Below are 24583 nucleotides of genomic sequence, written 5' to 3'. Positions count from 1 at the left end.
TGCACCCCCCTTATCCGCAGAGGAACCCCGGCGTCCCGGCGGGGTGACCCCCCCTCATCCACAGATGAACGCCGGCGCACCCCAATATCCGCCGAGGGACCCGGGCATCCGGGCAGGACCCCCCCCCCCCACCCGGTGCAGCTGACCCCGGGGGTCCCCCCCACCCGCCCCCCCCGGCCCCGTCAGCGCACGAGGACGTTGATCTCGGCCACGCTGGCCTCCAGCACGTTCTCGGCGGTGGTCTTGCCGTGCTGCTCCTTGAGGTGCCGGCGGATGGCGGGTTTGTGGGCGAAGCGGACGTCGCAGTAGGAGCAGCGGTACGGGCGCTCGCCGCTGTGCAGGTTCATGTGGTCGTGCAGCGTCGACTTCTGGGTGAAGCTCTTGCCGCAGACGCCGCAGCCGTGCGACTTGACGCCGCGGTGGACGTTCATGTGCCGGTTGAGGTTGCTGCTGTGGTTGAACTGCTTCCCGCACCGCGGGCACATGAAGACGAAGTGCTGGGCCCGCATGTGGAACACCAGCTTCTCCACGCCCTGGAAGGCCTCGCCGCACTTCCCGCACCGCGCCGGGGCCGCCGCCGGGGCCGCCGCCGCCGCCGACGCTGCCGCCGCCGCCGATGCCGCCGCCGATGCCGCCGCCGCCGGCGGGTTGGCGCCGCCCGGCTCCTCCGCCGCCCCGCTGCCGCCGCCGCCGCCGCCGGGGAAGATGAGGAGCCCCTCGCCTTCGGCGTCCTCGGCCAGGCTGTAACACGCCTTCACCACCCCCAGCGGCGGGGGCCGGGGGGGCTCGGGGGGGGCCGACGGCCCCTCCGCCGCTGCCGTCGCCGCCGCCTGCGGCCACGCGCGGGGTCCCCGCCGCCGCCGCGCCCCCACCGCCGCCGCCGCCGCCGCCGCCGCCGGCTCCACCTTGACGATGCAGACGTCGGGCGCGGCGTCCTCCTCCTCCTCCTCCTCCTCCTCCTCCTCGGGCTTGGGGGGCGGCGGGGGGCGCAGGGGGGGCTGCCCGGCGGGGGGGGGCGGCTGGATGAAGCGGGCGAGGGCGCCGCGGCAGCGCTCCACCACGTGCTCCATCTGCAGGTAGCTGGCGGCCGTCAGGTAATTAACGAGGTCGCGGCCGGCGAACTCGAGGGCGCCGGTGTAGCAGGAGAGGAGGAGGTCGGCCAGGACGCGGGCGCTGTGGGCCAGCGAGACGCGGAGCTCGGCCGCCGGGTTGAGGAGGAACTGGTCGCGGAGGAAGGGGGAGCAGGCGGCCAGGATGACGCGGTGGCCTCGGAAGCGCAGGCTCCGCGCCACGATGGTGACGTCGCAGAAGCGCTCCTCCGCCCGCAGCCGGTTCATGCTCCGCAGCGCGGCCGCCTCGTGGCCCGGCAGCTGGAAACGCAGCACCTCCGCGCACGACGACATGGTGGCCGGGGCGCCGGCGGGGACTGGGAGCGCTGGGGAGGGTTACTGGGGGGTAATGGGGGCTCTGGGAGGGGTTAGCGGGGGCACTGGGAGCGCTGGAGGGGTTACCGGGGGCACTGGGAGGTGTTACTGGGGGGACCAGGAACACTAGGGAGGGTTACGGGGCGGGGGACTGGGAGCACTGGGAGGGGCTACTGGGGTGAATGGGGTCACTGGGAAGGGTTACTCGGGGACTGGGGACACTGGGAGGGGCTACTGGGAGCACTGGGAGGTGTCACTGGAGGGACTGGGAACACCGGGGAGGGAACACTGGGGGGAATGGGAGCACTGGGGGCACTGGGAGCACTGGAAGGGGTTACTGGGGGAACTGGGAGCAATAAGACAGGTTAGTGGGGGGACCAGGAGCACTGGGAGGGGTTACTGGGAGCAATGGGAGGGCTTACTGGGGGCACGAGGAGCACTGGGAGGGGCTACTGAGGAGACTGGGAGCACTGGGAGGGGTTACTGGGAACACTGGGAAGGGCTACTGGGAGGACTCGGAACAATGGGAGCACTGGGAGGGAGAGCTGGGGGGACGGGGAGGGGTTACTGAGGGGGCCAGGAGCAGTAGGAGGGATTACTGGGAGCACTGGGACGGGGCACTGGGAGCAACGGGCGGGGGTGCTGGGGCTGCTGGGAGCACTGGGGGCACCGGGAGCACTGCGGGACGGACTGGGGGCACTGGGAGCAGTGGCGGAAGGGGGAGGGGTCGCTGGGAGCACTGGGAGGGGGCGCCGGGGGTCACGTGGCTCCACCTGGGGAGACAAGGCCGCGCTGACGTCACCGCGCGCCCCCCGCCCCCCCACCGGCCCCCGCCCGCCCCCCCCATTGGCCCGCGCGGGGCCCCCCCGCGCCCCCATTGGTCCCCGCGGGCCGGGCCCCCATTGGCCCCCCCCCCGCGCCCCCCCCCGCGCCCCCATTGGCCGCCGCCGCCCCCGCCCCCCCCCGCGCGCGCCGTTACCGCCTCGAGCGCCGCCGGCGCGCGGCAGCGCCGTTAAAGGGGCCGCGGCGGGGGAGGGGGCGCGGCGCGGGGCATTGTGGGATGCGGGGGGACACGGCCGGGGGGGGCCCGACCCCCTCCCCGCCTCCCCCGGGGCATTCTGGGAGCGCGGCCCCGCCCACCGGTCGTCATCAGCCCGCGACAGCGCGGCGCCGGCCGTTCCCATGGCAACGGGCCGCCATGTTGAGCGGAGGCGGAGGCGGGCCGGGGGGCTGGCTCCGCCCCGGGGGCGCGGTTTTCCCATATGGCCCCGCCCCGGGAGCGGGTCCGCCCCAGGGGCGGGGGTTTCCCCGGCTGGCCCCGCCCTGGGGGCGGGTTTGTCTGCTGTTCCGCCCCCGGGGCGGGGTCACCCGGAGAGGCCCCGCCCCTCCCCTTTTTTCCGGCGCCCCCCCCCCCCCCCGGGGGTCCCCGCCGTCCCGGCCATGGTCCCCTGGGTGCTGACCCTCCTGCTCCTCGCCGGGGGGGCCCGGCCCGGCCCGGCCGCCGCTGCCAGCGGCCCCCCCCGCCCCACCGCCTGTCCCCCCGCCGGGTCCCGCTGCCCCCCGGGCACCTACCCCCACCCGCCCCCCCGCCACCGCCCCGGCCGCTGCCCCACCGCCGGGAACGAGACCCCCGTCGTCTGCAAAGGTGCGCCGCGACCCCGGGGACCCCCTTGGGGTGGGGGGGAGAGACCCGCCCCGGGCGCCCGGGTCCCCCGCGGACCCCCCCCGGACGCCTGCGTCCCCTTTGGAGTGCGGGGGGGGGGGGGCAGGACACCCCCACCGGAGTCCTGGGTCCCCTTTGGGGTGGGGGTGGGACACAGGACCCCCCCCGGACGCCTGGGTCCCCTTTGCCCCCCCCCAGAGTTGCGGTGCCCGTCGCCGCTGTCGTTCCCGCAGGGGACGCTCTCCCCCCGCCGCCCCTCGCACCCCCCCGGGGCCGTTCTGGCCTTCGCCTGCGACGACGGGTTCGTGCTGCGGGGCCCGGCCCGGAGGCGCTGCCGGCCCGGAGGCCTCTGGAGCGGCACCAGCCCCGTCTGCGACGACGGCGGTGAGAGCCGGGGACACCGGGACCCCCGAACGGCCCGGGGCGGGGGGGGAAGAGCCCCCCCCAGATCCGCCTGGGAGCCCCAAGTCAGCCCCCAGAATCCCCCCGGGAACCCCAAATCCCGCCCCAGATCCGCCCGGGAGCCCCCAAAATTCCATGGGAGCCCCAAATCAGCCCCCCAGATCCACCTGGGAGCCCCAAATCAGCCCTCCAGATCCCCCCGGGAGCCCCCCAGCTCCCCCTGGGAACCCCAAATCCCCCCCCAAATCCCTCTGAGTGCCCCCAAATACCCTGGGAGCTCCCAAATCCTCCCCAAAATCCCTCTTGGGGCCCCCAAATACCCTGGGGAGCCCCCGAAATCCCCTGGAAGACCCAAAATCGCTCCCAAAATCCCTTGTCAGACCCCCAAAAAATCCTCCCCCCCTCCCCCGGCAGCCTCGGGTCCCTGTGCTTGGGGGGTCCGGGTGGTTGGGGGGTGCCGGGGGGTCCCTGTGGGCTCAGGGTGGGTTCAAGGGTCCCTGCAGAGCCCCGGAGTGAGGGGTCGGGGGGGTAGCAAGAGGGTTGGGGGGTCCCTACTGGGTAGCAATAGGGCTGGGGTGGGGTTGGGGGTCCCCGAGGGGTGCCCACCCCCACCCCTAATGCCCCCCCCCACAGCGGGTGACTGTCCCCCGGCCCCGGCCCCCGCCGGGGGGGTGACGACGGGGCGGGGCCGGCAGCGGGGGGCGGTGGTGCACGTGCGCTGCGGGGCGGGGCTGATGCTGCTGGGCCCCGCCCACCGCCGTTGCCTGGAGACGGGCCGCTGGTCCGGCCCGGAGCCCTCCTGCCGCCGTGAGTGACAGGGGGCGTGGCCACGCGTGAACCCGCCCCGCCTGACTCCGCCCCCTCCCCGTACCGCGGCCCCTCCCCCGAGTGTGTCCCGCCCCCCCCCCCCTCGTGTGGGTGGGCACCGCTAACCCCCCCCAACAACCCCCGTCACCCCCCAGGGACCCCCTGACCCTTGTGACCCCAAGGACCCCCCCAGGGACCCTCCATGGCCCCTGTGACCCCCCGACCCCAATGACTCCCTGAACCCCAGTGGCCCCCCCGGGACCCCCAATGACCCCCCCTGGGACCCATAGGGACCCCTCAGACCCACTGTGCCCCCCCCGGGCCCCCCCCAGGTCCCTGTGTCCCCCCAGAACCACCCCCCGAGGTCCCCCTGTGCCCCCCCCAACCCCCTGGTCCCCCTGGGGTCCCCCCACATCCCCCCCCCATCCCCCCCCAGCCCTCTGCAGCCCCACGCGTGTGTCCCCATGTCCCCCCCCCCCCGTGTGTGTCCCCCCACAGACCCCTACGCCTACGACCTCCCCGAGGACGTCAGCGAGGGCTTCGGGGCGTCTCTCACCTCCGTCCTGGAGCTGGCGGGCGCCCGCCCCCACAACGGTGGGTCTGGGGGGGGGACCCCGGTGTCCGGGGAGGGGGGACATGGACACGGCCGCCCCCCCAGGCAGGGGTGACGCGCGGGGGTGTCCCCCAGACTCGTCCCTGGGCCGTCGCATCGTGCTGAGCAGCGAGGGGTCCCTCCACGTCTACCTGCTCCTCGACGCCTCCGGCAGCGTCCGCTCGGAGAACTTCCGCCTCTTCCAGGAGTGCGGGGCCGCCATCGTCGACAGGGTGGGACATGGGGTGGGGGGGGACACGGGGTTGGGGGGACACACACCGTGGTGGGAACGGGCTGGAACCGTGGGTTAGGACCGTGGGGGTGGGATGAGGTGGGACTGGGGAGGAATGGGGAGGGACTGCCGTACGATCGTGGTGGGATCATTGGTGGGACTGCGGTGGGGTCATGGTGGGATTGCGGTGGGATCGTGGTGGGACCATGGGCAGGACCACGCGTGGGACTGTTGTGGGATCGTGGGTGGGACCGTGGTGGGATCATGGTGGGACCAGGGAGGAACAGGCTGGGACCTTGGTAGAACCGTAGCGGGAGAATGGGAACCCCATGGTGGGACCGTGGTGGGACTCTGGTGAGACAGGGGTGGTCCACAGTGGGACGGGTGGGACCAAGGATGGAGGAGACTGTGGTGAGAGAGGCTGGGACCACGGCAGGACCGTGGGGGAGCTGTGATGGATCCTGGGTGGGATCATGGTGGGACCACAGAGGAACGAACTGGAACCTTGGTAGGACCACAGGGACCCAGGGCAGGACCGTGGGGACGCCATGGTGGGATCATGGAGGAGCAGGCTGGGACTGTGGTGGGGACCTGACCCCCCTCCCCACCGCAGCTCAGCAGCTTCGAGGTGGCCGTGAGCTTTGCCGTCATCTCCTTCGCCAGCCGGGCCCTGGTCATTGTCTCCACGGCCGAGGACGAGTCGGCCGACGCCGACGAGGTTCTCCACCGCCTGGAGAACATGACCTTCACTGGTGCGTCCCAGTGGCCGGGAAGGGACCCCGGCATCTGGGGAAGGGACCCTGGCGTCCGGGACCTGGCGGGTCTCCATCTCCCCACAGACCACGGCAACGCGACGGGCACCAACGTCCGCGGGGCGCTGATGGAGGTCTACCACATGCTCCTCTTCCAGAAGGCGCGGGCGGAGCGGATGGGCCACCCCGACTCCTGGCGGCACGTCCGCCACGTCGTCATCCTGCTGACGGACGGTGGGGACCTGGGGTGGGGGGACAGGGAGACCCGGGGGAGGGGGTGAAGACCTGGGTGACCCCCCCCTCTCGCTGCCCCACAGGCAGGTTCAACGTTGGGGGGCACCCCCGGGACGTGGTGGCCAAGATTGAGGACGTGCTGGAGATCAAGCCGGACCGGGAGGACTACTTGGGTGGGTGCTGCGGGGGGGACGGGGACCTTGGGGGGATCTTGGGGACATGAAGGGTGGCTTTGGGGACCTTGAGGGTGGTGCTGGGGACCTCATGGTGGCTCTTGGGACCTCGAAGATGGTTTTGGGGACCTCGAGGGTGGTTGGGGGACATTAAAGAGGATGTTGGGGATCTTGAGGGTGGTTTGAGAACTTCAGTGGTGGCTTTGGGGACCTTGAAGATGGCTTTGGAGACCTCGAGGGTGGTTGGGGGACATTAAAGAGGATGTTGGGGATCTTGAGGGTGGTTTGAGAACTTCAGTGGTGGCTTTGGGGACCTTGAAGATGGTTTTGGGGACCTCGAGGGTGGTTGGGGGACATTAAAGAGGATGCTGGGGATCTTGAGAGTGGTTTGAGGACTTCAGTGGTGGCTTTTGGGACCTTGAAGATGGTTTTGGGGACTTCAGGGGTGGTTTGAGGACCTTGACGGTGGTTTGGGGCCAACACACCCCCCAAGGGCCCCCATGCAGCTCCCCACAGCCCCCGCCAGGTCCCCGCTCTGTGTGTCCTTGGCCCCGTCCGCCCCCATCACTGTTTGCTCTTGCGCCACTGCTGGGGTGGCCCCGATGGGCCCCTCCTGCCCGTGCGGTCACAGCCCCATCCCTGTCCCCAGGGCCGGACCTTGCCCCCCCCCCAGCCTACGTGGGGCCGGCTCTGGGCACCCAGAGCCACGTTCTGGGTCACCCAACACCCTTTAGGTGCCTCCAACCCCCCCTTGGTGCCCCCAGATCCATCCTGACACCCCAAACGCCCATGGAGGTGCCCCCAAGCCCCCTTTTAGGTGCCTCCAACCCCATTTGAAATGCCCCAAGCCCTGTTCTAGGTGCCCCAAGCCCTGTTCTAGGTGCCCCAAGCCCTGTTGAGGTGTCCCAAGCCCTGTTCTATGTGCCTCAAGCCCCACTGAGATGCCCCAAACCCCCTTTTAGGTGCCCCAGACCCATTTTGGGTGCCCCAAACCCACCTCAGACACCCCCGAGCCCCTAGTAGGTGCCCCCAACCCCATTTTTGACACCCCAAGCCCAGTTCCAGCTGCCCCCAGACCCCTCCCATGCCCCCCTGAGCCCCCCTCGTCCCCCCGCCCCAGACATCTACGCCTTTGGGGTGGGGGCGCTGGAGGTGGACGTGGCGGAGCTGGCGGCGGTGGCCTCGCACCGGCGGGACGAGACCCACGCCTTCAAGCTGGCGGACGCGGCGGCGCTGCGGCAGGCGCTGGAGGCGGCGCTGGTGGCCACCACCCTTGGGGACCTCTGCGGCGTCATCGTCCCCGCCGGGGCCTCCCGGCCCCCCTGGCACGTCATCCTGAGGGTGAGACCCCCCACTGTGGGGGGACCCACATCCCACTGGGGACCCAGGTGTCTGGGGGGGTCCTGCACCCCAATGCCCACTGGGGACCCAGATGTTGGGGGGGACTCACAGCCCACTGGGGACCCAGATGTTTGGGGGGGTCCCACAGCCCACTGGGGACCCCGGCGTCTGGAGGGTCCCGCAGCCCACTGGGGACCCAGGCATCTGGGCTCCCCTTCTCCCCCCAAACCCCCTCCCAGGGGACCCAGGCGTCCGGGACGCCCCCTCCTTGGGGGGGTCCCCGTCACCCGTGGGTGCTGACGGTGGTGCCGCAGGCAGGGCGGGAGCAGCGCTGCGCGGGGTCCCTGGTGGGGGGCCGCTGGGTGCTGACGGCGGCACACTGCTTCCTGGGGGGCCCCGCGCCCCACGCCTGGACCGCCGACCTGGGTAGGATGCTCGGGGGGGACCCCCCGCTCCCCTCCCCACCCCCCACCCCCCCGCTCCGGGGGGACCCTGGCGTTTGGCTGATGGGGGGGTTGGGGGGGGCAGGGGAGGGGGAGCTTGTGCCCCTCCAGCGCTGGGTGCTCCACGAGAACTTCGACGTCCGTGCTGGGGTGTCCCGGGGGATCCCCGAATTTTACGATTACGACGTGGCCCTGGTGGAGCTGGAGCGGGAGGTGGGGACCCGCGGGACCCCCAGGTGAGCGGCGGGGTGGAGGGGGCACGGGGGGGGTCCCCAGGGGCACCGTGACCCCCCTTCTCGCCCCAGGCGCGTCTGCATCCCCTGCACCGAAGACGCCAACCGGGCGATGAGGAAACCGCCGGGGATGACCTGCGAGGAGCAAGGTGGGGACCCCGGCGTCCGGGGGGGGACACCCAGGCATCGGGGGGGTACCCAGGCATCCGGGGTGCTGAGCCTGCCCCCCTGCCCCCCCCAGAGGCCGAGCTGCTGGGCCGGCCCCGGGTCCCGGCTGAGTTCGTGTCCCTGGACCCGCAGAGGATGGGGGTGCAGATCAAGAGACAGGAGGCGGTGAGGACCCCGGCGTCCTGGGGGGGGGGGGCACCCCGGCATTGGGGGGGGATCCTGGCGTTTGGGGGGAACCCAGGCAGCTGGGGGGGACCCAGGAGTTCAGGGAGACCTGGGAGTCTGGGGGGGACCCAGGCGTTTGGGGGGACCCAGGGGTTCAGGGGGGACCTCGGCGTTTGGGGGGGACCCCAGCGTTCGGGGAGACCTGGGAGTCTGGGGGGGACCCAGGTGTTTGGGGGGACCCAGGGGTTCGGGGGGGGCCCAAAGTGCTGGGGGGACCCAGGAGTTCGGGGGGGACCCCGGGTGTCTGGGGGTCCCTGCTCCATCGCACACATCCCCCCCACCCCTGGGGACCAAGGCAGGTGGGGATGTGGGCTTTTGGGGGGGACCCCGGCGTGCTGGGGGGGACACCCAGGGGTGTGGGGGGACTCTGGCGTGCTGGGGGGGGACCCAGGGGTGTGGGGGGACCCCAGAGTGCTGGGGGGGACACTCAGGGGTGTGGGGGGACTCTGGCGTGCTGGGGGGGGACCCAGGGGTGTGGGGGGACCCCAGTGTGCTGGGGGGGGACCCAGGGGTGTGGGGGGACCCCGGCGTGCTGGGGGGTGACCCAGGCGTTCCGGGGTGTCGTCCCCCCCCCGCAGTGGGCCGCCTGCGCTTCGGGGGCGACGCAGCCGGGGACCCCCTACGCCGCAGCGGCGCTGGGGGAGGTGGTGACCGATCGGTTCCTCTGCTCGGGGCAGGAGAGCGGGGGCCCCCCCGAGGCCGCCACCTGCAAAGGTGAGTGGGGGCGATGGGGGGGCGCTGGGGGGGGTGTGGGGGGGTCCTGGCACCTTCCCACCGCCCCCCCCCCGCTCTGCCTCCCCCAGGGGAGTCCGGGGGGTCCCTGTTCCTGGAGAGGAGGCACCGCTTCATCCAGGTGAGGGGGGGGCCCAAACCGGGGGGTGCGTGGTGCCGGGACCCCCAAAGCCGGACGCCGGGGACCCCCAGGCTGGGCCGCCGGGGTCCCCCGTGCCCGGAGGCCTGGGTGCACGCCTGCCCCGCAGGTGGGGGTGGTGAGCTGGGGCACCTTCGACCCGTGCCGGGGGGGGACGGCGCACGGTTGGGGGGGTCCCGCTTCGACCCCCGGCCCCCCCCGGACACCGACCCCGCGATTTCCACATCAGCCTCTTCCGCGTCCAGCCGTGGCTGCGCCGGCACCTGCGGGGGGTCCTCGCCTTCGCCCCCCTGCGCTAACGCCGACCCTGGTGGTGACCCCCACCCCCACAATAAAGCTTGTGCCCCCCCCCCGCCGTGAGCTTCCTTCTAGGGTGTCGCGGTGCCGCCTCTTCCCGGCGGGGGGGGCCCCCCCCGCACCCATGGCTTGGCTGGGTGCCGGCGGGGGGGGGGTGGGGCAGGTGCACCCAGGTGCCTGGGTCTTCTGGGGGGGGCAGAGCAGGTTCCCCCCCTCCCCGAACATCTGGGTCCCTTATGGGGGGGGGGGGTCGGAGCAGGGGATCCAGGAGTTCAGGGTGGGACCCTCGTTAGCGGCAGCTGCTGTTAATGAGGCCTCGTTGCCCCGAGGTGGGGGGCAGGTGGGTCCGGACCCCTGGGGGCGGTGTCGGGGGGGGGGGGGGCTGCTCCCCGACGCCTGGGTCCCCTGTAGGGCCGGGGTGGGGGGTCCCGGACGGCTGGGAACCCGGGGTGTGGGGCAGCCCCAGCACCCCCCCCACCCCCACCCCCCCAACCTGTGACTTCCCGGAGGCCGCGGGGGGGGCCCGGTATTTCACAACCCCCCCCCGGCCCCGTCGGCCCCACAGAGGCCGCGGACGGACGGACGGACGGGCTCGGACCCACGGCCATGGCGGGAGCCTTCCTCGCCCTCCTGCTCCTCTTGGCCCCCGCCGATGGTCGGTGCCCCCCCCCGGCCCCCCCGGCCGCCCCGTGGCTGCCCCGCAGACCCCTCGCCCCCCCGCTGACGGTGTCCCCCACCCCGCAGGCAGTCCCACGGCAGCCACCCCGGGGCCCCCCCCCACGTTGCCCCCCGACCCCCCCCGCTGCGACCCGGCGCTGGTGCCCATCGCGGGGGGCTGGGGGGAGCTGGTGGCGGGGGGAGAGGGGCTGCGCTACCGTTGCCCCCCCGGCAGCACCCCCCTCCCCACCGGCCTCCGGCGCTGCAGCCCCGAGGGGACCTGGGACCCCCTGCCAGGGGGGGTCACCCCCCGCTGCCAAGGTGGGTCGCTGGGGGGGGGCTCTGGGGGGTCCTTGGGGGGGCAGGGAGGGTCACGGGGGAGGCTATTGGGGGTCCCTGGGGGGGACGCCGGGGGCTGGGGTGGGGTTGGAAGCCTCTGTGGGGCTGGGGGGGGGTCAGGGTGTCTCTCGGGACTGGGGGGGTCCCGGGGGGTGTCGTAGTTTGGGCCAGGGGGTCTCTGGGGGCTGGGGGGTCCCGGGAGGTTCTGGGTGTCTCTGGGGGTCACAGGGTCAGGGGGGCCCTGGGGGGTGTTGGGGGGCAATGGGGCTCACCGGTGCCCCCCGTGTCCCCCCCCCCAGCCGTCTGGTGCCCGGCGCCGCTGGAGTTCGAGCACGGCTGGTTCTGGCCGCGGGGGGGGCGTCACGCCCCCGGCTCCCGCCTGGAGTTCGGCTGTTTCGGGGGCTTCACCCTGCGGGGACCCCACGTCCGCGTCTGCGGCCCCGGGGGGCGCTGGGGGGGGGCCACCCCCGTCTGCGACGATGGCGGTGAGGGGGCGCAGGGCGGGGGGGGGGGGCCGCCTGTCTCTGCCTGTCCCTCGGTCTGCCCCGGGCCCCCCCAACATCCCCTGGGCGTCCCGGGTGTCCCCCACGCGTCCCCCTCACCCCTGAGCATCCGCCATCCCCCCCCCGTCCCCACATCTCCTGTCCCATTGCCCCCCATATCCCCACGACCCACGTCCTCCCTGTGTCCCCCCCACGTCCCCATCTCCCCCATCCCCATGCCCCTGTGCCCCCCAAGTGTCCCCATGTCCCCTCCGTGTCCCCCCATCTCTCCCATCCCCATGCCCCTGCGCCCCCCAAGTGTCCCCATGTCCCCCCATGTCCCCATCTCCCCCATCCCCATGCCCCTGCGCCCCCAAGTGTCCCCCCACGTCCCCATCTCCCCCATCCCCATGCCCCTGCGCCCCCCAAGTGTCCCCATGTCCCCCCCGTGTCCCCCCATCTCCCCCATCCCCATGCCCCTGTGCCCCCCAAGTGTCCCCATGTCCCCCCACGTCCCCATCTCCCCCATCCCCATGCCCCTGCGCCCCCCAAGTGTCCCCCCATGTCCCCATCCCCATGCCCCTGTGCCCCCCAAGTGTCCCCATGTCCCCCCACGTCCCCATCTCCCCCATCCCCATGCCCCTGCGCCCCCAAGTGTCCCCCCATGTCCCCCCGTGTCCCCATCTCCCCCGCGCCCGTGTGCCCCCCAAGTGTCCCCCTGCCCCCCACACCCACGTCCCCCCAAGTGTCCCCACGTCCCCTGTACCCCCCCACGTCCCCTGAGCATCCTTGTGCCCCCCGCCACGTCCCTCGAGCACCCTCGCATCCCCCCGAGCCTCCCTGCGTCCCCGCGCGTCCCCCCCCGTGTCACACCCTGACGCCTGCCCGCAGCGGGGGCCTGCCCGGCCCCGGGGGTCCCACCGGGGGCCACCAAGGAGGGGTCGGGGTACGGGGTGGAGGGACGCGTCCGGTACCGCTGCGGGCCCGGGCTGCAGCTGGTGGGCTCGGCCGAGCGACGCTGCCTGGAGGGGGGCGTCTGGAGCGGCACCGAGCCCCGATGCCGCGGTGAGGGGCTGGGGGGGGCTGGGGGGGTCCTGGAGGGGGTTGTGGGGTACGGGGGGGGCTGAAGGCCAAATGCCATGGTGAGGGGCTGGGGGGGGGGCTGGGGATCAGTGGGGTAAGAGGATCTGGAGCCCTGATGCCACGGGGATGGGCTCGGGGGGGGTCCTGGGGGGTCCTGGAGGGGGTTGTGGGGTACGGGGGGGGGCTGAAGGCCAAATGCCATGGTGAGGGGCTGGGGGGGGGGCTGGGGATCAGTGGGGTAAGAGGATCTGGAGCCCTGATGCCACGGGGATGGGCTCGGGGGGGGTCCTGGGGGCTCTTGGGAGCCATGGGATGGTCGGGGGGGTGGGGAGGGGTGCCCAGGGGGTGCAGGGTCCCGGGGGCCCTGTGGGGTAGGGGGGGGTCTATGAGTTATGGGGGGGCCCTGTGAGGGTTATGGGGTCCCTCACTGGGGGGGGAGGACCCTTATGGGGCAGAGGCTGCGGGGGGAGGTCTCGTGTGGGGTGGGGTTGGGGTCAGGAGCGGGGGGGTGACCCGGTGCCCCCCCCCAGACCCCAACTCCTTCGACACCCCCGAGGACGTGGCTGCCTCCTTCCTGGCCTCCCTCGCCCAGACCGTGGAGGTGGCCGAGGCCAACGACACCAGGGGTGGGGGACAAGGGGGGCTGGGGGGGCCATGAGGATCTAGGGGGGGCTGGGGGGGGGCTATGGGGAGCACTGGGGGGCAATAAGGGTCTATGGGGGACTGAGGGTGGGCTATGGGGGGCACTGGGGGGCCATGAGGGTCTATGGGGGGCTGAGGGGGGGCACTGGGGGGCTGGGGGCCATGGGGCTGGGAGCTATGGGGGTATTTGGACATGGGGGGGGCCGCGGTGTGTCTGTGGGGGGGGGCACAGGGAGTCGTGGGGGTCCAAGGGTCACCGTGGGTCAGGGCTGGGGCTGGGGGGTCTGGCGGGGCTCGGTGGGGGTCGCCATGCGGTGCTGGGGGTCCCGGTGGGGTTTTTGGGGGGCTCCACGGTGGGGGCTCCGTGGGTCCCTGTGGGGGTCGCAGTGGGTTGCGGTGGGTCGCAGCGTGCCCCTGCCCCCCCCCCCCCCCAGGCCCCACGGAAAAGCGTCGGATCCGCCTGAGCCCCGGAGCCGCCCTGAACATTTACCTGGTGCTGGACGCGTCCCAGAGCATCGGCCCCGAGGATTTCGGGGACGCCCGGAACGCCCTCAGGGAGCTGGTGGAGAAGGTGGCACCCCCAGACCCCCCCCCAATCCCCCCTCAGACTCCCCACCCCCCCCAAATCCCCCCTCAGACCCCCCAAAATCCCCCCTCAGACTCCCCAGACCCCCCCAAATCCCCCCTCAGACTCCCCTGGCACCCCCCGCCTCTGACCCCCCCCAGGTCCCCCTGAACCCCCGTGTCCCCCCTGACCCCCCCATCACCCCCCCCCAGATCGCCAGCTATGGGGCGGCCCCCCCACTACGGGATCGTCACCTTCGGGACGGAGGCGCGGGTGGTGCTGAGCCCCATGGAGCCGCAGGCGGCCGACGGGGCCTCGGTGGGCAAGCTGCTGGAGGAGCTGCCCTTCGCAGGTGGGGGGGCTGGGGGGGCTGGGGGGGGGCGGTCCTGGGATGGGGTCCTGAGGGGCTTTATGGGGGGGGTCTGGGGGCTTCTGGTGGGGGACTATGGAGGTCTGGGTGGGTTTGGGGGGGCTATAGGGGTCCTGGGGGCGTCTATGGAGTGCTATGGGGGCTGGGGGGGGGGTTGGGGGTGCTGGGGGGGGTTTATGGGGGGCTATGGGAGACTATGGGGTCTGTGGGTGGTCTTGGGAGGGGCTATGGGGTGCTATGGGGGTCTTTGGGGGGGCTATGTGGGTCTGGGGGCTTCTGGTGGGGGACTACGGATGTTTGGGGGGGCTCTATGGAGTGTTGAGGGGGTTGGGGGGGTGCTGGTGGGGATCTATGGGGTGCCATGGGCTGCTATGGGGTCCTGGGGGTGCTACGGGAGGCTATAGTGGTCTGGGGGGGCTCTGTGGGGTGCTGTGGGGCTCGGGGGGGCTCCGTGGGGTGCAGTGACCCCCCCGTGCCCCCCAGCCCACGCGCAGAAGCCGGGGACGAACCCCCACGCCGCCCTCAAGGCCGTCTACGAGCTGCTGGTGCAGCAGGAGCGGGCAGAGCAGCTGCGGGGGCTGCAGCCCCCCCCCGTCACCAACAGCACCCGCCACGTCCTCATCATCATGACTGACGGTGGGACCCCCCCCTCGGGACCCCCCAAGCCCTCCCCAAAGCCCCCGCACTCTCTCAGGACCCCAAATTCCCCCCGTGGACCCCAAAATCCCCCCCGGCCCCCCCCCCCTTTGGGATGCCCCAGACCACAAAAGCCCCCCAAGGCCCCCCCAGATCCCCTGTGGGATCGCCCCCAGACCCCCCTCAGGGCCCCCTGCCCCCCCGTGAGACCCCCCCCCAGCCCCTCTGGGACCCCCCCAGCCCCTCTGTGACCCCCTCCCCGTGCTCCCACCCAGGCCGGGTGAACATGGGGGGGTCCCCGGTCCCCGTCATCCACCAGATCCGGGAGCTGCTGAGCATCGGCCGGGACCCCCGCAACGACCGGGAGGACTTTTTGGGTGGGGGACGGGAATTGGGGGGGGGGCTGGGGGGCAGAATGGGGGGCTTGGGGGATGTCAGTGGGGGTGGGGGTGGACGGAGGAGTTTGGGGCAGTTTGGGGGGGCGATGCACGGGGCTGGGGGTTGTAGGGGGTTTGGGGGGGGCTGGGGGGGCCTTGGGGAAGTTTGGGGGGCAGGCGGCTTTGGGGGGGATTGAGGGGACTGCAGGGGGCTGGGGAGGTTTTGGGGGGGCCGCAAAGCCCTGGTGAGGTCGGGGGGGGTTGGGGTGTTGGCACCCCCGCTGACGCCCCCTCCCCACCCCGCCAGACGTGTACGCGTTCGGGGTGGGGTCGCTGGTGCACGTGGAGACGCTGAACGCGCTGGCCTCGCACAAGGACGGGGAGCAGCACGTCTTCCTGCTGCGGGGGCTGCCCGACCTGCAGGAGGCCTTCCACCGCATGATCGGTGAGGGCCCCCCCAAAAAACACCACCGGGACCCCCAACACCCCCCCCGTGGCCTTCCACCGCATGATCGGTGAGGGCCCCCCCAAAAAACACCACCGGGACCCCCAACACCCCCCCCGTGGCCTTCCACCGCATGATCGGTGAGGGCCCCCCCAAAAAACACCACCGGGACCCCCAACACCCCCCCCGTGGCCTTCCACCGCATGATCGGTGAGGGCCCCCCCAAAAAAACACCACCGGGACCCCCAACACCCCCCCCGTGGCCTTCCACCGCATGATCGGTGAGGGCCCCCCCCAAACTCCCCTGGACCCCTAAACCCCCCTCGTGGCCTTCCACCATATGATCGGAGAGGGCCCCCCCCCAAAAAACACCCCCTGGGACCCCCCAGGTAACCCCAACATCCCTGGGGACCCCAACACCCCCCCCAAGACATTCCCCTGAGTCCCCCTTGAGCCCCTGCAGGGTCCCCCTCCCCGTGCCCCCCCCAAGTCTCAGTGCCCCCCCCCCCCAAACTCGGCTCCCCCCCCAGACGAGAGCGAGACCATGGGGCTCTTGCGGGCTCACCTACGAATTCAAGAGCGCCAGCGACCGGGAGAGGAACCCCTGGCACGTCACCATCATCGTCACTGTGAGCTGGGGGGGGCACACACGGGGGGGACACAGAAATGGGGGGGGCACACATGGGGGGACACAGAAATGGGGGGGCACACATGGGGGGACACAGATGGGGGACACACACGTGTGGGGACATGGCGCTGCCACGGGGAGGGCGTGGTGGGGACGGGCACACGCGGGGTTGGGGGACCCCCGTGACCCCCCCGTGCCCCCCCCGTGCCCCCCAGCGCCCCGAGAAGGGCCAGGAGCGCTGCCAGGGGTCCCTGGTGTCCCCCTACTTCGTGCTGACGGCGGCTCACTGCTTCCACGTGGACGACCAGGCGCCGTGGGTCACCGTGGAAGTGGGTGCGTGGGGCGGGGGGGTCCCGGGGGGGGTGTCCCCCGGTGCCGGGGGTCCCCCTCCGAGCCCCTCGCCGTCGCGCAGGGCCGCGGGTGCAGCGGAAGGTGGCCAGGCTCTTCCTGCACCCCCAGTACGACCTGGGGGGGCGGCGGGACCGGGGGGTCCCCGAGTTCTACGACTACGACGTGGCCCTGGTGCAGCTGGAGACCGCGGTGCCCCCCCAGCCCCACCACGCGGTGAGGGGACGGGGGGGCCTGGGGCAGCAGCGGGGCTGCGGGGCGGGGGGGGCCGTGGGGGAGAGGGGGCTCTGTGGGGCGGGGGGGGGGTCCGTGGGTCGGGGGGGGGTCTGTGGGGCAGGGGGGGGGGGGTCCGTGGGTCGGGGGGGGTCTGTGGGGTGGTGGGGAGTCCATGGGGCAGAGGGGGGGGGTCCATGGGTCGGGGGGGGTCTGTGGGGGCAGAGGGGGGGGTCCGTGAGTCGAGGGGGGTCTGTGGGGCAGAGGGGGGGGGTCCGTGGGTCGGGGGGGGGTCTGTGGGGTAGTGGGGAGTCCGTGGGGCAGGGGGGGGGGTCCGTGGGTCGGGGAGGGTCTGTGGGGCAGAGGGGGGGATCCGTGGGTCAGGGGGGGGGGTCTGTGGGGCAGAGGGGAAGGGTCCGTGGGTCAGGGGGGGGTCTGTGGGGCGGGGGGGGGGGTCCGTGGGTCGGGGGGGGTCTGTGGGGTGGTGGGGAGTCCATGGGGCAGGGGGGGGGGTCCGTGGGTCGGGGGGGGTCTGTGGGGTAGTGGGGAGTCCGTGGGGCAGGGGGGGGGGGTCCGTGGGTCGGGGGGGGTCTGTGGGGTAGTGGGGAGTCCGTGGGGCAGAGGGGGGGGGACCTGCGGGGGGGGGGGATGCATAGGGCAGCTGGGGGTCTCTGGGGTGGGGGGGTGTGTCTGTGGGGCAGAGAGGGGTCTGTGGATTGGGGGGGGTCCGTGGGGCAGCGGGGGAGATCTGTGGGGCGGGGAGGGGATCCACAGGGCATGGGGGGGGGGTCTGTGGGGCAGAGAGGGGCCGTGGGTGGGGGTGTGGGGCGCTGACCCCCCCCCGTCCCCCCCAGCCCCCTCTGCCTGCCCTGCACCGAAGGTGCCTCCCGGGCGCTGCGGCTGCCGCCGGACCAGAGCACCTGCGATGAGCACCGTGAGCCCCCCCCCACCGGCCCCCCCCCGCCAAGCGCCCCCCCCCCCCACCCCTGACCCCCCCGTCACCCCCCCAGGCCGCCTGCTGCTCCCCGAGAAGAACCTCGACGCCTTTTTCGTCTCCCCCCGCGGCCCCTCGGAGCTGCAGCGACGCCCCGTCCACCTCAAGCTGGGGGAGCAGGTGGGGTCCCCGTCCCCCGGGTCCGTCCGTCCGTCCGCGTCCCCCCCCCGCGTCCGTCCGCCCCCCCCCGCCCGTTCCTGACGCCCCTGTCCGCAGCGGGGTCCCTGCGAGGCCGACGCGCTCCAGGCCCCCCCCCTACGCCAACGTCCTGGCGCTGGAGGACGTCGTCACCCCCCGGTTCCTCTGCTCCGGCGGCACCGAGCCCTACGTCGACCCCAACGCCTGCCGCGGTCAGTGCCCCCCCCAGGACGTCCCAGTACCATCCTCGCCCCCCCCAGTACCTCCCAGGACTGTCCTAGTGCGCCCCAGTATGTCCCAGCACGTCCCAGTGCGCCTCTGGTGCCCCCCAGTACGCCCCGCTGCCCTGCTGGTGGCATCCCAGTACAACCCAGTGGCCCCCAGTGCCGTCCCAGTGCCGCTTGCTATACCTCCGTATCTCTGAGGGCCATCCCAGTATGGCTTAGCGCCCTTTAGCGCCATCCCAGTAAGTTTCACTGTTCCTAAACGCTCTCCCAGTACATCTCAGTAACCCTTACTACCATCCCAGTAAGTCCCAGTATCCCCCAACGCTATCTTAGTGCCTTCCAGTAACCCTTAGTGCTATCCCAGTTTGCCCCACTGTCTTTTAGTGCCATCCCCATAAATCCCAGTATATGTTAGTGCTATCCCAGTATCTCCCCATAACCTTTAGTGCCATCCCAGTACGCCCCCGTGTCCTCAAACACCATCCCAGTATGTCCCAGTGCTATTTAGTGCCATCCCAGTGCCTCCCAGTATGTCCCAGTGCTATTTAGTGCCATCCCAGTGCCTCCCAGTATGTCCCAGTACGTTCCAGTACCCCCCCCAGCGTCCTCCTCCCGCAGCCCAGGGCATCCCCATCCATCCCAGTATATCCCAGTGCCCTCCCATTCACACCCCCCCTCCCCCAAACAGGTGACTCTGGGGGTCCCATTGTTGTCACTTGGGGGAAGCGCTACTTCCAGGTCAGTGGGGATACTGGGGGGGCACTGGGGAGGACTGGGGATACTGGGGGGGGGGGGGGGCTAGAGATACCAGAAGGGCACAGGGGATACTGGGGGGCACTGGGGTTACTGGGGGGCACTGGAAATACCAGGGGGGGGTGTCACTGGGGATACCGGGAGTGGGGGTGACCAGTTGGGGGTGCTGGACGCGGGGTGACCCCTCCCCGTGCCCCCCCCAGGTGGGGGTGATCAGCTGGGGGGTGCTGGACGTCTGCCGCCAGCCCCGCGCCCCCCCCTTCGCCCGGGATTTCCACATCAACGTCTTCGAGGTGCTGCCCTGGCTGCGGGGGCAGCTGCAGGACGAGGACCTGGGCTTCCTCCCGTGACGCGTCGCGACACGTCGCGACACGTGGCGGGGGGGGCACGAGGCAGCCGCCGGCTGTGGGATAGAGAGGGGTGTGGGGGCACACGGGGGGGACGGGGGGACCCGAGCTGCCCCCCCCGTGCCAGGGGACGACGTGGGGGGTCATCGGGGGTCCCGCCCGCGCGCCGTTCCCGACCGGGACAATAAATTGGGGGCGCAGCCTCGTTTTTCCTTTATTGCCCCCCGAAAAGGTCCTCGTTGTACACGACCTGCGAGCGCTTGTCCCGGTGCGAGCCCTTGGCGCTGTTCTTCACCGCTGGGGGGGGGGCGGGAGGAAAAAGGGGGGTCAGGGACCTGGGGGGGACCCCGGGGGGGGACCCAGGTGTCCGGGGGGGCTGTGGGTGCGCCCCCACCCCCCTTTCTTTATGAGCAATTTTCCTTTCGGGGGGATGTTCTTTTACAGGTGTCTCGCTCGCCGGGGGTCCCACCAGCCCCCCCGAGGGACCAACCCGTCACCCCCCCCCCACCCTGTGGGACCCCGCCCCGCCCCCCCATGTCCCCCCCCCCGCACTCACCCAGGGACCCCCAGAGCGATTTCCCGGTGGCTGCGTCCAGCAGCAGCTGCTTGCGGGCGATGCTGACCTTGAGCTGCACGTCCTGCACCACCGCCCCGTTCAGCTGGGGGGGGGACACGGGGGGGTCAGGGGTGCGGGGGGGGCAGGGACCAGGGACCCCCCCAAACCCCTCAGGACCCCGCCCGGGCCCCCCCCACCTCTGCGATGGCCTGGTCGGCCGACTCCATCTTCTCGTAGGTGACGAAGGCGCAGCTGGGGGGGGGGGGGGAGAAGGACAGGAGGGGGTGGGTGGGGTCACAAACAGGCCACACCTGAAGGCACACCCCATTTGGCCACACCTCCCTCTGCCCCACCCATGCCCCAGGTGGTGTGCCCAGCTCATGGCCCCACCCACAACCCTTAGCCCCACCCCAACCTGACTCCACCCACAGCCCCGAGCCCCACCCCAGCTCATAGCCCCACCCGCAACCCTTAGCCCCACCCCAAACCGGTAGCCACACCCACAACCCATTGCCCTGCCCACAGCTCTAACCCTGACCCAACCTGACTCCACCCCACAACCCGTAGCCCCACCCCAGTCCAAGGCCCCGCCCCAGCCCCGCCCACAAGCTGTAACTGCCGTAACATCCAGCCCGCTCCCAATGTCTGGCCCCACCCGCAGCCCTTGGCCCCACCCCACCCGGCCCCACGCTCCTCCCAGCCCCGCCCCAGGCCCCGCCCACTTGCGGGGGCTGTCCATGGAGAGGTCGATGATGGCTCCGAAGGGGCCGAAGGCTCCGCGCAGCAGCTCGGGGCTCAGCTCCGCCCCGTACACGTACAGCGTGTTCCCCTTACGGGGGGGGCGGCGCTCGGGGAACGAGTCCGACCCTGGGGGGGGACCCAGGCGTCCGGGACCCCCCCAGACCCCGGGGAGAGGGACCCCTCCGGGGCTCCCGGGACCCCCCCCGCCCACAGCACCCCGGGGGCTGGGACCCGCCCAGGACCCCCCCCCCCCCCCGACCCCTGGGGACCCCCACACAGCACCCCCGGGGTCCGGGACCCCCCCAGGACCCCTCCCCAGCACCCAGGGACCTGGGACACCCCCCCAGACCCCTGGGGACCCCCCTAGTGTCCAGCATTGCCCCTACTCAGGGACCCACGATCCCCCCCCTCAGCACCTCAGGGTCTGCACCCCCCCAGACCCCTGGGACACCCCCCCAGTGTCCAGGATTGCCCCCACTCAGGGGACGCAGGACCCCCCCCAGCACCTCAGGGTCTGCACCCCCCCCAGGCCCCTGGGACACCCCCCAAAGCACCCCGGGGACCGGGACCCCCCCAGGACCTCCCCCCCAGCACCCAGGGACCTGGGACACCCCCCCAGTGTCCAGGATTGCCCCCACTCAGGGGACCCAGGACCCCCCCCAGCACCTCGGGCCCTGCCCCCCCCGTACTGCGGAAGACCCCGTCCCGCTCCCGGCTCCGCTCCTCCGGCTCCGGCTCCTGTTCCCAGTCCAGGCGTCGCTCCCCCCCGCTCGGGGGGCTCCCCCCGGCCCCCCCCGCCCTCTGGCTCCCGCAGCCGCTCGCTGGCGCTCACGAAGCTGTGGGGAGGGGGCGGGGGGGGTTAGCTGGGGGGGGGGGGTCCCAGAGCAAAAAGGGGGGGGGTCCCGGGGGGGTCCCTGCTCACCTCTCGTACAGCGATTTCCTCTGGGGGCGGCGCGACTGCGGGGAAAGGGGAAGGAGGGGGCTGGTAACGGGGAGGGACCCCGGCGTCCAGGCCCCCCCAATTCCAAGGGGACCCCCCCCCCGCTCCAAGGGGAGCCCCCCCCCCCCCCCCCAGGGGTCCGGTACCTCCTGGGAGTCGTCATCGGCGGAGATGCTGCGTTGGAAAGGCTGGAACGTGGGGGTCGGGCCCTTCTCGGGGTCCTGGGGGGGGACACAGCGTGAGGGGGGGGCCCAAACCTCGGGGGAGGCTTCAGGGAGCAGTGGGGGGTATTTGGGGGAGTCCCGGGGGGGTACCAGGGGTCTGGGGGGGGCTTCGTTGGGGTTTGGGGGGACAGTGGGAGTGCAGGGAGGGCTGTGGGACCCCGGGGAGGGCAGGGGGGGAGCAACGGGGCACCCTGGGGGGGGTTTGGGGGGGCCCCAGGGCCTCCAGGGGGGCCCCAGGGGGAGAGAGAAGGGGTCTGGGGGTGTCCCCAAGGGGGGGGGGCTAGGGGGCCCCAAGGAGGGGGCTGGGGGGGGGTCCCAGGAATATCCAGACCCGCTGGCGGGGGTTCCGGGTGGCACAGAGGAGTAACGGGGAGGTTTGGGGGTGTCTGGGGGGGTCCGGGAGGGTCCGGGGGGTGTCCCCCCCGTCGGGGGTCCCCACCTTGAGCTTCCCCTCGAGGGTGCGGGACCGCTTGAACCCCGAGTTCTTGTTCTCGGCCTTGATGGCGCTGATGGCCCCCGACTTCACCAGCAGCTTCGCCTGCTCCGTGGCCGTGGCCGTGTCCACGGGGGGCTGGTCCGACATGGCTGGGGGGGGAACCCGCGGTGGGGGGGCGTCAGACCCCCAAAGGGGGCGACCCCCCCTCCCCACGGGGACCCCGGCAGCTGGGGGGTGGTGTGAGGCTCCCGGGAGATCCCCCTCCCCGCGGGGACTCTGGTGTCGGGGGGGGGACACATGGGACACCCCCAGGAACCCTTCCCCCAAGGGGACCCAGGCATCCCGTGGGGGGGGGGGGGCCCCTTCCCCACGGGGACCTTGGTGTCAGGGGGGGGACATGGGACACCCCAGCATCCAGGGGACCCCCCCCAGGGGACCCAGGCATCCAGGCCCCCCCCCCCCCTTCCCCACAGGGCCCCCCCTCACAGCGTTTGATGCCCCCCCTGGCTGCTCTGCCCGGCCGAGCTCTGCTGCTTCTTCAGCGCCAGCAGCGCCTTTTTCTGGGGGGGGGATTGGGGGGGTGTCAAGGCGGGCCAGGACCCCCCCAGCCCCATAGGACCCCCCCCCATAGCCCCCCATGGCTCTCCCATAGTCCGTCGTAACTCCCCGCCCCCATGGAGCCCCCCCCCCCAGCCCCCCAACAACCCCCCCCGTGGCCCCCATAACTCTGTGCCCCCCCCAGAGCCTCCCCATATCCCTGTGCCCCCCCCAGCCCCATAGCCTCCCCATACCCCCCCGGCTCCCCATAACTCCACGGCCCCCCCCAGCCCCCACGCCCCCCCCCATGGCCCCCACCTTCTTCCGCAGCTTGGCGAAGCGCTTCTGCAGGGCCTCCTCCTCCTCCGTCAGCCCCGGGGGCAGCGCCAGCATCGTGGGGGGGACACGAGTGGGGGGGGGACACGGGGGGGGGCGAGAGATCAGGCGGGTTCCGCGGCGACGGCGCAGGCCGCAGCGGGGAGGGAGGCGGGAGGAAGCGGCGCCTTCCCAGAGGGCAGCGCGGCGGCCCCGCGTGTCCCTCACCGCCACCCGTCCCGCGGCCCCCCCTCATTTGCATGTCGGCCGCCCGTTGGTTGGAGGAGGGCGGGGAGCCGCGCTGGTTGGCGGAGGCGGGCCGCCCCTCCCTCGCTTCCGGTAGGCGGGAGCGGGGAAGCCAACCGGCTGCCAGCACCGCTTCCGCCCGGCTGCCAGGGCCACTTCCGCCCGGCGCTGAAGGCGGCGGCACCGTGACCCGGAAGCGCTCCCGCCGCTGCGGCCTGCTCGCCGGGATGGAGCTGGAGCGGATCGGTGGGGCGGGGGGTCCACGGGGGACTGGGGGGGTCACGGGGGGGCTCGGGGCGGGGGGGCTGAGGCAGATACGGGGCTCTGGCGGGGCTCTGGGGGTCTGGGGGGGGCTCAGCGGCGGGGGGGGGGCCCGGGGGGTCCCTGACCCCCCCCGCCCGCCCCCCCCCCCCCAGCGCTGCCCCCCCGCGGGCCCCTGGAGCTGCCGCTGGCGCTGCTGGAGCTGGGCTGCGCCGGGCGCTTCGAGCTGCTGACGGGACCCCCGGGGCCGGGGGAAGCGCCCCCGCCGCGGTCCACAGTGAGTGACCCCCCCCGCACCCCGATTCCGTGCCGACCCCCCCACCCCTACGCCCCCCCCTTTGGCTGAAGGACTCCCCCCGGGTCCCCCCTGCGGTGCCCCCCCCCCCATGGCACCCCCGGTGCCCGTTGGGGGACACACACGCCCCCCCCGTGCACCCCAACTCCCCCCCCTCCCCCAGCTGCCCCAGGGGCTGCCCCCCTTCGCCCCCCCCCCGGTGTCGGAGCTGGAGCAGCGGTTTTTGGGGACCCCCGAGTGGCTGCCCCCCCACCAGCACGAGCGGGCCCGCAGGTATTGGGGGGGGATGTCTCGCGGTGGGTTTGGGGGGGCTGCTTCAAGGCAGGGGGGTCCCTTGGCTCGGGGGGGGGACCCTGAGGCGATGGGGGGGTATTTTGGGGGGGCTGGTTGAGGCTGGGGGGGGGGTCTGTGGGTTGTGGGGAGGGTTGCAGGGTTTTGGGGGGCCACGGCGGGGGGGGGGGGAGTTACAGCTGGGGGAGGGTCCCTGGGCTGTGGGTGGGTGATGGGGCGGGTTTGGGGGGGTCCCTGGGCTGGGGGGTGACCCGGGGGGGGTCCCTGACCCCCCCCCATTATTTTGCCCCCCCCCAGGTGGTGGCAGCGGGCGCCAGAGCCCCGGGCCCCTCTTTGCACTGGAGCCCACCCCGGTGGCCGGGGGGCTGCGGGCCGAGCGGGACCCCCACAGCGGCGCCCTGAGGGGCTTCACTGAGGTGGGGGGGGCAGGCGGGGAGGGTGGGGGGGGCACCCGGACGCTGGGGTCCTTACCATGTCCCCCCCCCCCCCCCCAGGAGCTGCTGTCCGATGTGGGGCTCTCAGCCAAGAACTCGCTGTCGCTGCGCCGGCCCCCCGGCCCCCCCGGGCAGAGCCTGCGGGGCAATGCCACCAACTTCCCCTTCTGGCCAGGTAAAGCCCCCCCCCCAAATCCCTCCGGGAC

General features: G+C 73.0%; 4 protein-coding genes across 5 annotated transcripts in view; 2 read left to right on the top strand and 2 right to left on the bottom strand.

Annotated features, from left to right (window-relative positions):
* Window positions 1-140: 140 nt before the first annotated feature.
* ZBTB12 (zinc finger and BTB domain containing 12) lies at window positions 141-2536 on the bottom strand. Of its 2 annotated transcripts, XM_052774983.1 has the most exons (3): window positions 2404-2536; window positions 1763-2197; window positions 141-1597 (listed from the first exon to the last, which is right to left on the bottom strand). In XM_052774983.1, the coding sequence occupies exon 3, from the start codon at window positions 1401-1403 to the stop codon at window positions 183-185; it is 1221 nt and encodes a 406-aa protein (XP_052630943.1). In that variant the 5' UTR covers window positions 1404-1597; window positions 1763-2197; window positions 2404-2536; the 3' UTR covers window positions 141-182. The 2 variants fall into 2 exon arrangements, with proteins under 2 accessions (XP_052630943.1, XP_052630942.1); XM_052774982.1 differs by having other exon boundaries at window positions 141-2197.
* Window positions 2537-2833: 297 nt separating this feature from the next.
* On the top strand, window positions 2834-19158 carry CFB (complement factor B). The gene is given in 35 exon segments (XM_052774890.1): window positions 2834-3069; window positions 3286-3471; window positions 4123-4296; window positions 4795-4890; window positions 4985-5121; window positions 5734-5872; window positions 5960-6106; window positions 6190-6279; window positions 7400-7620; window positions 7935-8046; window positions 8149-8299; window positions 8369-8445; window positions 8538-8629; window positions 9268-9403; window positions 9493-9542; window positions 9670-10186; window positions 10423-10512; window positions 10602-10835; window positions 11153-11338; window positions 12227-12400; window positions 12949-13044; window positions 13495-13631; window positions 13838-13855; window positions 13857-13977; window positions 14479-14631; window positions 14907-15008; window positions 15316-15453; window positions 15984-16096; window positions 16297-16414; window positions 16494-16718; window positions 17497-17576; window positions 17653-17756; window positions 17853-17986; window positions 18690-18739; window positions 18958-19158. Coding segments are annotated over 35 exon segments (4950 nt in total). The 5' UTR covers window positions 2834-2864; the 3' UTR covers window positions 19105-19158.
* A 138-nt stretch (window positions 19159-19296) lies between these two features.
* NELFE (negative elongation factor complex member E) lies at window positions 19297-23099 on the bottom strand. Its single transcript, XM_052774918.1, is given in 12 exon segments — window positions 19297-19398; window positions 19658-19760; window positions 19855-19909; window positions 20380-20524; window positions 21088-21161; window positions 21163-21234; window positions 21321-21355; window positions 21485-21559; window positions 22002-22147; window positions 22485-22500; window positions 22502-22558; window positions 22854-23099. Coding segments are annotated over 12 exon segments (936 nt in total). The 5' UTR covers window positions 22929-23099; the 3' UTR covers window positions 19297-19315.
* Window positions 23100-23265: 166 nt separating this feature from the next.
* Window positions 23266-24583, top strand: part of SKIC2 (SKI2 subunit of superkiller complex) — a 12018-nt gene continuing 10700 nt past the window's right edge. Inside the window, 5 exon segments of the mRNA XM_052774887.1 lie at window positions 23266-23342; window positions 23513-23634; window positions 23816-23948; window positions 24241-24359; window positions 24438-24566. Coding sequence (XP_052630847.1) covers window positions 23324-23342; window positions 23513-23634; window positions 23816-23948; window positions 24241-24359; window positions 24438-24566 — 522 coding nt within the window. The 5' untranslated portion in view covers window positions 23266-23323.

The sequence above is a fragment of the Harpia harpyja genome, chromosome 25, assembly GCF_026419915.1.
Source record: "Harpia harpyja isolate bHarHar1 chromosome 25, bHarHar1 primary haplotype, whole genome shotgun sequence".
Lineage (NCBI taxonomy): Eukaryota > Metazoa > Chordata > Aves > Accipitriformes > Accipitridae > Harpia > Harpia harpyja.
This window is presented reverse-complemented; position numbering and strand designations above follow the sequence as displayed.

Bases quoted from the DNA above. Each gene is read 5' to 3' on its own strand.
- ZBTB12 (XM_052774982.1), bottom strand. From the start codon at position 1,403: ATGTCGTCGTGCGCGGAGGTGCTGCGTTTCCAGCTGCCGGGCCACGAG.